The sequence below is a fragment of the Falco naumanni genome, chromosome Z (genome assembly GCF_017639655.2).
Source record: "Falco naumanni isolate bFalNau1 chromosome Z, bFalNau1.pat, whole genome shotgun sequence".
NCBI lineage: Eukaryota > Metazoa > Chordata > Aves > Falconiformes > Falconidae > Falco > Falco naumanni.
This window is the reverse complement of record NC_054080.1, coordinates 42393059-42404162: the sequence shown is the minus strand read 5'-3', so window position 1 is coordinate 42404162 and position 11104 is coordinate 42393059. Positions and strand designations below refer to the sequence as shown.

General features: G+C 35.7%; 1 protein-coding gene across 7 annotated transcripts in view; it reads right to left on the bottom strand.

Moving 5' to 3' along the window:
• Nucleotides 1–1182: 1182 nt before the first annotated feature.
• AGTPBP1 (ATP/GTP binding carboxypeptidase 1) overlaps nucleotides 1183–11104 on the bottom strand; it is a 66788-nt gene continuing 56866 nt past the window's right edge. For all 7 annotated transcript variants that reach the window (XM_040579720.1, XM_040579718.1, XM_040579717.1 and 4 more), the window contains one exon: nucleotides 1183–4845. In XM_040579720.1, coding sequence (XP_040435654.1) covers nucleotides 4668–4845 — 178 coding nt within the window. In that variant the 3' untranslated portion in view covers nucleotides 1183–4667. The remainder of the gene's footprint in view (nucleotides 4846–11104) is intronic.

The following is an 11104-nucleotide window of genomic DNA, read 5'->3' as shown; positions in this document are numbered from 1 at the left end:
TATTGTGGAATGTGGTTAGTCGGGTTCTTTTATTATTTAGCATTCAGCCCAGTGAAAATTTACAGTAGTGCTATGTGGTGCTGCTAATTCAAGTATGTATTCTCCCAATCTACCATTAAAAGTGATGCATGCTAAGTAACGCCATTCCAAGAAAGAAAGGCACATATTAAGCACAAACATCTTGTGACAAGAATGCTGCATAGGCAGCAAAAAGCAGCAGCTGCAGCTGGTTGGCATTTGCTAACCACATAATTTGGATCAACAAATACTACGGTGTGCTGTTTCCTTTGTTACTAAACCCATAATTTTCAGCAATGATTCTTTCTGAACTGCTTCAAAAGCTGCACCAACTATATTATACTTTTTTACATATATATATAAAAAAAGGAAAATATAATTGTACCTAACTTTTTCTAATAACAGAAAAAATAATGAGGTGTGTTTCATAGTTTGGAAGCCTTTTACAGGGACTAAACAAATTCTTCATATGATACTATTAAAAATAGCCAAGCCATCCATAATTCAAGATAACGTATTCTTCACTAGGTGCCAAAGCTGTTTAGCATTTCATATTTTGAAGCCCTTTTTTTAAAGCAATCTACAGTTAGTTTATTTAAGCAAACAACATGCAAGGTCACATCTCAATGCTTTACATTCTGATGGCTTTAGAAACAGTTAAGATCAAAGAAAGGTGTCCTTAGACTAGTTTGAGAGTCACTGTGACTCTTCTCCACTCCACCACAGTTTGGACAACAGAGCTTGTGAAGGAAGGTGTTAAACTTAACATGACAGACACAGTTAAGTAAACTGCATGTGTATTTGCAAAAGTGACATTTATGATTTCTAGTAACCACTTGCTCTTTTTAGACAGCTCCACACAACTACAAGATGTGCTTTTACCTTAAGCCTTCCCTCAAAAAACTGTCTCAAATCTTAAATTGCTACTGCAAAAATATCAACAGTAAAAATAACTTAGTCCTCAACTGCAGTCAAAGTTGAATTGTAAAGGAGTGACTTACTAAGGAATAAACTTGTGCCTTTCCTAGATCAAATGAAAAGTCTGTTAGCTGTGTAGGAGGGAAAGACTCACCAAAAGACTCTCCTCTTCTCTGTGCTCTGCAATGAACTTCATTGTGGTTCATCCAAAGTTTTTTGTAAGTTTTACATACACTGATGAATATCAAGGTTTTTAAAAGAGCTTTAATTCAATTCATTAATATGCAAATGGTACTCCAAGCCTGAAGCACACCAGTTTGACAAAGAACAAAAACATCCTCCTTTTTGAAAGGCTAAGCACACCTTCGTTCTTACAGGTAGGTACATTGCTGCAAATGTTATGATGAGAAATCCTTTAAACATTACTAGCCAATAATAGGGAAGCAAAGTTACTGTCATTAATTCTTTATTGCATACTTTTATTAATAAGTATTGTTATTTGGGCCATGCATAATAACACTGCAACATTTATATCTATCACAGCATTACAATAGAAACTATCTGAAACCTTGAATTTTTGCATTTTGTGAAGTGTTTACTACTACTGCGGTCTTATTTGAGATTTAAACCCACTCTCCCTGATAAAATCACATCCAAAAATGACCAGGCAAGATTTTGGCACAAACTGCAGTCTTAGCTGTAAGTTACATTCCAGCAGGGGATGTCACCAGTGAAGACACAATACCAAAATTTGTGCTGCAACTTGAATTACACCTGAAAAGGGAATCAAGTAATTCATCATCCAGCAATTATTTAGATGCAAGACAGTAAATAACGCAGATGTTATTATTGTTTATAACCTTATTTGCTGTTATTACTAGAAAAAGATATAAGAATATCTTCCTATACATAATCAAGTCATGCTTATAGTAAAGAGCATAATCTAAAACCAGAAACACATTGGAATGCCAATGAATAAAATAAAGGCCATGCTAGGTGACTGATCTGTGACAGTTCAAGAAGCTGCCACTCTTTGCTATCCATTCTGGTGAATGCCATAGTAACAGAATGGAGCGTGTGCTCAAGCCTCATCTATTCCATTTTCAGCTAAACACCAAGCTCCCCACCAAAACAGACAAAAAAGGATACCAGCGTATGTCTGCCACCACCACTGCAACAATGGCAACATGTAGTAGACAAGGGATAAATGGTGTGAAGCAGCTACCACTGTGACAGTTCTTCCCATGAACTGGCCTCCCTGTGAGCACAAACGGAGACTGAGCCTTTCAGAAGGCACATTAAGAAGTGTGAGAGGTAACGGCCTTTGCATTTTCAACAATGTGTAAGATAAGGACAAAGTTTCACTCTTGCATCACAGCTGCGCTGGTAGAAGTTTAGACCCACAATTGCCAGACTGGTATCTCATCTAATCAAACACATGTATCTCATCTAATGTATAAGTGCATTAGAATCTAATGTATAAACGCAACATCGTTGTTTTAGAAAAATGCCTTTTACCCTGAGCCATTATAAATCACTCATAACTCCTCCTTTGCACAGACTAAAAGCCGTGTAAGACATGACATGAAAATATATGCATATTTACTAAGGATGAAACTATGATTTTGTACTACTAAGCCACAATTCCTTCTAAATTTTGTTTCTAATCATTTCTAGTCCTGCCTGTAGTACAAAAATAAGTGTTCCAGAATTAATACAGATTCACATGAAAAATAAGGAGAAATGCACAATGGAGTTAACTAATATGTGGCATCCTGCATCCCCTGAAATTTAAGTAAAAATTATTTATGTTAGGTACTGAAGTATAAGTCCTCAAGGAAGAAAATCTACTTATGTAGATAACTAGTATAAGACTCACACAGCAACAGGAGCATTCTGCACTGCTCTAACTGGGCAGACTTAAAGAGAGTTCATTCTCTGTGGCAAGATTAATCCTTCTGTTTGGCAGATGGCCAAATTCCTCTATTGTTTCAATGCAGAGGGCTCCTCTCTTCAACGGGGTATTACATAAACATTCTTATTTACAGTATGAAGTTCACAGAACACAAGGAATGATCATTTTTGCTAGAGAGAGAAACTTATAAAGGGACAAGAATGTATATGTTTCCATTATACCCTTACATCTCAAAACTGTGCGATTATTAACATAAAATTAAGCCTTTAAACAAAAATACAGCAGCATACAACAAGGGATCAAAAACCTTTCCCCAGTTTCAGAATCGGGATGGTACAGACAAGCATCACCAAACAATGCTACATTTGAAACAGCAGATCCTGGTGAAAATCCATCTCCTGACACAGAATCATTGACACAGCTAATTCTCTTAATTTTAATTTTTTTAAAATTTTTCATCCTTCTACCAAAGGCACCCTTCCCCTCCAAAATATAATTTAAACATACACAAAGTTCTCATCAGTTAAAATCCTGCTGTAACTTAGAAGTGTTATTCTTCATGCTCTTAAAGCCCTCGCACATGCGGCAGAAAATGAATGCCACAATTGGATGACATCAAGTGAAAATAATTTTGGAAAAATATCTTTTATTGCAAAACATGTCAGTTCTGTAAACAATGGGGTAAGACTTCATTTGTCTGAAAGATCTTATTCTAAGTAGAGGCAACAGGCAATAAGAATTAGTAGATGACAGAGGAAGATGAAATGTAAATTCCATGCCTGACAGCTTGACTCCATAAACTGAATACAGAATCACAGCATAATTATTCAGGCTGGAAGAGACCTCAGCAAGTTACAGTCCAGTCTCCTCAGAGCAGGGTTGACACTGGTTTGAGACCAGGCAAAAGATGTTTAAACCAAAATGCATCTTCCCTCTTCAAGCATTTGAACTGAGTCAATGTGCCCCCAGTAAAGCTACCACTTTTTAACTACATGAGAACTGAACAAAAAAACCTGAGCAACTGAGTAACTGAACATTTGTGTAGTGTACATATCTAACCACTTCTTGCAGTCATGTACGCGTAAAACACCCCAACCTCACATACCAATATATGTGAAAGAGTTTTATACAAGCATATAGTTCTTGTAAGCACAGGCTGCATTGGTCAGTGTGCAAATTTCTGAATTGTGAACAGACACATATTTTCACCTAGTACTGTGGCAAAACCATACAATCCTCAGAAGCAAGAAACAAGTACAACAACTCATACATCACTTTTTCATTTTTAATGCAGTAATTATTGAGTATTTCCAGAGCAGGCACTACATTACTTCAAACACAATCAAGTATCTTTGAAATAATCTTGAAAAATAACCTCTTCACCTCAGTATACGCACGCGCATAAACACACACATACACAAATTAATTTAGAAAATCTGTACATGTGTATTTTTCAGGAAACAACCCAAAGAACCGAACCACAAAGAATTAGTTGCTGTACTCTGACACACCACAAATTATAATGCATTTTTCTGAAGACAGGGTTTAAGGACACAAAATGCCATGCGGTGCTGTTTAAATAGAAAATGAACTGGTAAATAAATTTATCTATTTAGTGCTAAAAGGAAACACAGAACTCCTTAAATAAAACAAATACAGATTTATCAGGAATCAGAAATATTTATTGTCCTTGAGCTAGGCAGGCTGCAGTTACTTGTGTTTCCTAAGCATATCCCCTTAGTAGACAATAGTGAGGAAGTATTTGAATATGAAAATTCAGGATACTTAATTTCCTATTACTGGCTGCAAAGCTGGTTCAGGGAAGGAGTATCCTTGTTGAATCTGAGTCTGAAAGTCCATCTTCTTGATTAGTTGCCTCATAATCACCCGCACTATCAGCTAATTCAATGTCTTGATCATCATTACTCTCTGCGCTGTAATCAACTTCTTCAAGGAAGCGAGGCTCATCTTCATCCAAAACATATGTAGTGGGGCTATAATGAACAAGAAGTTGCATGAATCATCTTAAAAGTTTTACTTGGAATAATCCATTCAGACCATGCCGTGTCCCTACCCTGACATAAAATAATCCAAAAATTACTTCAGGAAAGGGGCAGTTTACCTGAAATAGTATTGATTTTTTAATTGCACATAAACCAACTGGGAGCCAGAAACACTTCTGTAAGACACTGAGCTAATTAGTCAGTCATACACAACACGTTATCCAAATGTGCCATGACAAATTAGCTACATGTTATAGACCTACACTAATGGCCTGTAAAAAAATCATACAATTATAGCAGTATCAGAAAACTTTGCAGAACAATGTGACTACATAAAGAAACAACAGTTGCTATGAGGTATAAACAAACTGAAAAACAGAAGAGTCTAAAAATTCAATTGGGAAACTTCTGTATTTTATTAAAACACACATTATACTGAAAAGCACTGTGAGCAATTACACTGTATGTATCAGAGATGACAAAATAACCAGTCACGTTTACGCCTACAACTGAGATTAAGTTTCCATATGAATCGCTTGACTCACACCACGTCCTCACACACTTGCACACAGTTAAAATTTATATGTTAAGCCTTGTAACTCAGAGGCAGCAGATTTAAGGAACTGAGCCACTGTCCATGGAATGGTCTGTGCCCTTAACTAATGGCCTCCAAGAATAAAGAGGACTAACACCTTTAGTGTTAACTGGATAAAGATTAAAACACAATTTTCTGATCCTCTCACCTCCTTAGAACGGGGCCAGGGGGAAGTGTTTTCCAGACCCAGTTTTACTAACCTCCCATGGGACATAAAAAAGCAATCTGCTTAAAAGCACTAAGTATTCCTAAATATTTCATAAGTAATTTTATATTCAGATGAAGTCCTAAGAAGGTTTTGTAATGCATTTTACCTAATAATCAAAGCATACAGAAAACCCATACACTCATACAAAACAGTGAGAATGTTCTTATTGAGAAAGATCACAGGTACCTGTAGAAATGTTTGCATATCACTTTTGATGAATTTTGTCTGAAGGCACACAACAGCCTAGCTTGGCTGTGGCTTTATGATCAAAAAGATTAATGCCTGATTCTTTCTAAAAGTGTTTTATGAGCTTAAGTGGACCAGCTGAAATCTGCAATGCAGTCTCTATTCAATTTAAATAAAATTCACTGTATTCTTCCTCTACCTGTAGCTTCAATGACATGCTACACTGTACTCTTTTGTGCTGTTGACAAATATTCAAATACTAGGAGAAGAACAGATAAGAAGAATTGTTAGTCTTAGCTTAGGAGGAAAAAAAAGTACAGAAGACTAAATTATTAAGAAAATAAATTATAAAAACCTCCATTCAGTGACAGTTTCTGGATTTACATTTAAAACAATCTATGTCATGGCTCACTGAACAAGGTCATACCTATTAACCATGCAAAACAGAATGCTCCATAAAACTAAATACTTTAAAAGATTATTTAAACTTTAACTAAGGCAACAACCCACTATGTTGGTTCATCAAACATTGTTTCCATTTAGGAGAGACAAAGAGCGAGGAAAATAACCCGGTATCTTTGCTAAGGCACCTCTTTCATTTCTCAGGTGGGGAACCCAACATACCATAAGGATACATGCTTTGCATGAAGACCCTGCAGTAGAACCAGCAAGGGAATATAGTTTTCCAGTGCTTTTATCCTGTGACACTTTCTACCGGAAGGAAGTCACCACCTACCAACTCTTCTTTTAAAGAACAAAAAGTTTAAATGTTTCCTTTATTTAAAGAACAAAACGAAAGGAACTTCACCAAATGTACTGCATTCCACAAGTGCACAGCTTTCTTGCAACTTCTGCTTCTAATCACATAACTCGATATTGATCTGTTAGCTTTCATATGCAAGCAATGCATGCTGGAATTGCAGGGTAGGTTGTGTAATTCAACTCACTGGAAATGGAGCCATTAAATCTGAATGTCAGTCCACCGTTAACTAGTAATTCTGAATACCTGTACAGAAAACTACAATGGGCTATGTCAATGACAAGTATTTTATTAACCACTGACAATAGGATGTTAATGCATTACAGTAGCACTTACAGAAATCAATGTTAGTGAGGTACAATATAGTATCGTAAAGCTCTTAAAAAAATTATCCACTTTTTCATAGGTGCTGTTATTTGGAAATCAAACTCATCTAGTTGATCTAGTTAAAAAAAAAAAAAAAGGAACTAAAAACCCCCTATTTTAGGGACAAAAACTACAGAAATGGACACACAAGCAAACCACGTAGCTGAAATCTTCAAAGTGGCTTGTTAGTTTATATAATATGTTGTATCTTATATTGTCTTGAAAAACACAGAGGTATTTGCTAAATATATTTTTGTTACATTTTTATGAATTGTTACTGATTCACGTATGTGTAAACATGTAGGCACGTCCCTAACTTCTAGAAATTCAGCCACTGTGCAGAGTCTTTATGTCAGTGTGTCTAACGTGACACATATTATGTATTTGCTTTGGCATGTGTACATTCAAAATTCTCATCCAAAATGGATGCTTTTCATTCACATCTCCCATTTAATAAAATAAAAATCAATATTATAAATCACTTTCCTGAATCAAGAAAAGTACCACTAGAATAGATCAACAGATGTTACTTTCACAGCTACATAAATCTTTAACATAGAAGCTGGCTCTGAAATCTGCCTCATTAATAGAGTAGTACTCATAAAAAGAGTAGCTTTGTACTACCATCCAGGTCAATGCACCACAACTCCGCAATTATTTATTACTGAAAATAAATATAATAATTATATTTATTAGGATCATTTTTTACTTTCCCTTTCTTGATACTTCATTCCTCACAATATGGTATCTAAGTACTTTCTACATTCAAAGGAAAAGCCTGCATCGCGTAGCCACTCATGTAATTTGCTTTCCTTTGGCATGCTTTCTTCTGATGTAGCAAATGTTAATCTTGGATATTTAACTTTCCAGCAATTCTTATTCTGAAGGTTAGCATGAATCTACAAAGTGTAAATATTACTCCACTGTTTTACTGAGGCTGGGTCACAACAAATGCAGAAATCAAAACACCTGAATAAACTTCTTGCTGTTTAATCAAATTCTTTATTTGCCTCCCTGCTGCTCCCCACCCACAGCATATCTTGTGACAACATATTTTTAGCTGCCATCATGCTGATTCTATGGGATTTAATTTCCTAACTTTTCCCTTGGGCTGTTTTTAATTAACTTGCTCAATAATCCCTCTTCCTCTACCCCTACACCTCCCACTTTTCAAAAGGAAACCATTAATTTACTCAGGTTAGCAGAGGCTGTTCATCACAAAACTACAGTTCTGTAATGTAAGGGATACCATAATCTGTGTATTTTCTTTGAAGTCATGGCAGTTAAAAGAGAATACTATATGAAAACCTGAAGTGTTGAAGATTTTACTTACACAACATTTTATGGGCAAAAAAAATTAACTCCTACACACCTGATTAAATTACATGATATAATACTGTGGTCTTCATGCTTATGAAGAATTTTAAGAATCTCCCCTTCATTTAAAAACAGAGTATTTTCTACATCACTTACCATTGAACACACTGAATTTTGGAATTAATTCAATTTTTTTCTAGAAAATATTTTAATTATTGATTTTTAATGACAATAGTTTACTAGGTTTTTTCTTATTGTCATTAATGCTCCAAACATATTAAAAAATAAACCTGTTCACTAACATGGTACATTTTCTCAAACTGAAAAGTTTTATTAGTCCCTCAAAAGATATACTTGGATTTTTCATTATCCATATGACTCAATTACAGAGAAATTAATCCACAAGCCAGACACAACCATTACCCAATTTCAACCCCATGGAGATCAGCAGTTTTCTAAGACTACAGGGGAACTGTATACATTTTAAAACTTTGGAAGAAAAAATTAAGAAATATTCCCTGCCAGACTATGGAGAACTGCAACTACTTGGGGAGCTCGGAAGGGAAGGAGAAAAGACATCTGAACTAATGATTCCTTTTAAAACTGCATTGCCAGGGGAGGGAAAATTTTAGAGGAGAAAGAGAGTCAGAAAGTATCACAAAGGAATCATTTCTCCTTACTTTTACTTTTGATTTCCCTTCAGGGTCGATATTCTCTTCTAGGGATCAGCAATGCTGCTACAGTAGGCAACATCACACATGCAGCTACATGTGCTGTCCCCTTCAGGAGCTTTTCACCTGCATGTTTTTCTCAAAAATCACTGATTGTAGCCCACACTAGTATTTGGAAAAGCTTGAAAAACGGTATAAAGAATATATAAGCTGTTCACCACTTCCCCCCCCCCCCCCCCCGCCTCCTTTTTGTGGTTGGTTTGTTTTTTGTTTTTGTTTTTTTTTTCTTTTTCTAGATTACTAGTTTCCTTATTTTGCCCTAGAGAAGCCAAACCGTACTCCAGTGCTACAGCCTCCACAGCATTAAAAGCAATCACTTTCACTTAGGTCAAAGGCACCACTAGGCCCACGAGTGAAATTCTAGGTCTCATCTTTTTCTTTCAGCCTTCTGAAAGGGACAGACAGAACAAAAGTTGCAGCATAAGCCGTCTTCTTTTTAACTAAGTTGTAAACCTAAGGTACTGGAAGAGAGGCTAAGAAAAGCTAAAACACTGCAGGAGAGTAGGAAGGAAAAACTTTCACTTCCAGGTAAAGAACACTAGAAGTATGCAAGTGTCTGGGCAAAGTTTAAGAGTTATTAAGAGGGTGGGAAATACGGTAGAACAAATCCAGTTTCCTTCTGGCATCTTGGAGACAGACCATCTGCAAGAAGTTCTTGGACATATTATCACTGCATGTACCCCTCACTCCTTGCCCCATCAGTCTGATGTCTTTTCTCAAGTGTAAGACTAAGTGCAGGAAATGGTTTTTGCATCACATTTTTTCTTTCCCACAGCTCCTTTTGGCAGTCTATTTTTCCTACCATTTTCTAGACATGCTGGGTCCCCAAAGCTCAGTCTGCTTCTCTGCTATAATTAAATCAAATTAACAAAAATACGCTATGTTCTAGAACACACCAATGAGCCTCAAAACAATCAATGAAACAACTAGAATTTCCAAAAAGTAGCCAAGATATTGCACAAAGGGTAATTCCAGTTAAGTCCTAACAGTTACGACTGCAGTCGTGTTTTTGTTTCATTGCATGCAGACCCTACCAAACCTGTCAGCTTAACAACTATAATTCTTACTACAAGATCAGTACTACATTTGGTCTAATCTTTTCCATTTGGAACTGGGGGGGAAACATTGGCAAATGGGTTTAAAATAATTAAAAAAAAATAAAGTGTTTAATTCATCACTTACAATGTTAAAGTGCACTGCCAGAGGGAAATAATTTACTTATTGCTTTATTTTTCTTAAGTTAAATATGTTTCAGACATGGTTCAAAATGAACTCATGGAAACTGAGCCTGTGTGTAATGAAATACTGGAGGCACATTTTAAAATATTAACATTTGCTTGGTCATTCTAAGTACAACCAGTAAAAACAAAAAGAAATTGAGAAACCCTCAAAATCATTTGCAAAAAATAAAAGCAGTGTTTCTGTGTGCTTAGACTTGAATGTTTAAACTTGCCTGCTTATCCTCTAAAGCATTAAAATTGTGGGTTTGTAGAAAGTAGTACCAGTAACATACAAAATATAAAGGAAGTAACTACAATCTTATTCATTGATATATTCTAACATTAGAGGGAATTACAGCTGTGAAAAACTATTCTCATCTATACTTTATTAATGATTTTTTTTAGTCTTTGTTTTCTGTAGGTACCTTCTATCTCTATTGGTAAGCAATTAATCTCTAATGGTAAGTAATGAGCAGTGAATCATGTAAGCCAAGGAAAGTACAAGCCGGACTTTCTTTCCGGATGTCATATTCATAAATGAAAATGAAAAATGACAGGAATGGAAGTCTGGGCATATAAAGCAAGGGATTGTGTGACTTATCTTCTGACCATGACTGCCTCTGAAGGGGAACAGCAATCAACTTTATACATTTTACTCAAGAGGGCTCCTTGTACATTTCATTTCCAGCACTCAAGTGAACAGAGACCTGATAAATAGATACCTCAGCTGATAGGTATTTTTAATATCTTGTCTAGAAACACAAACTTCAGCACTTTAGATACAAGGCTTGAATCAAAGGACAAATTGACAACATATTTCACAGTTTTGGCATACAGGTTTTAAGAGGTGTTAATAGAAACCTGTTT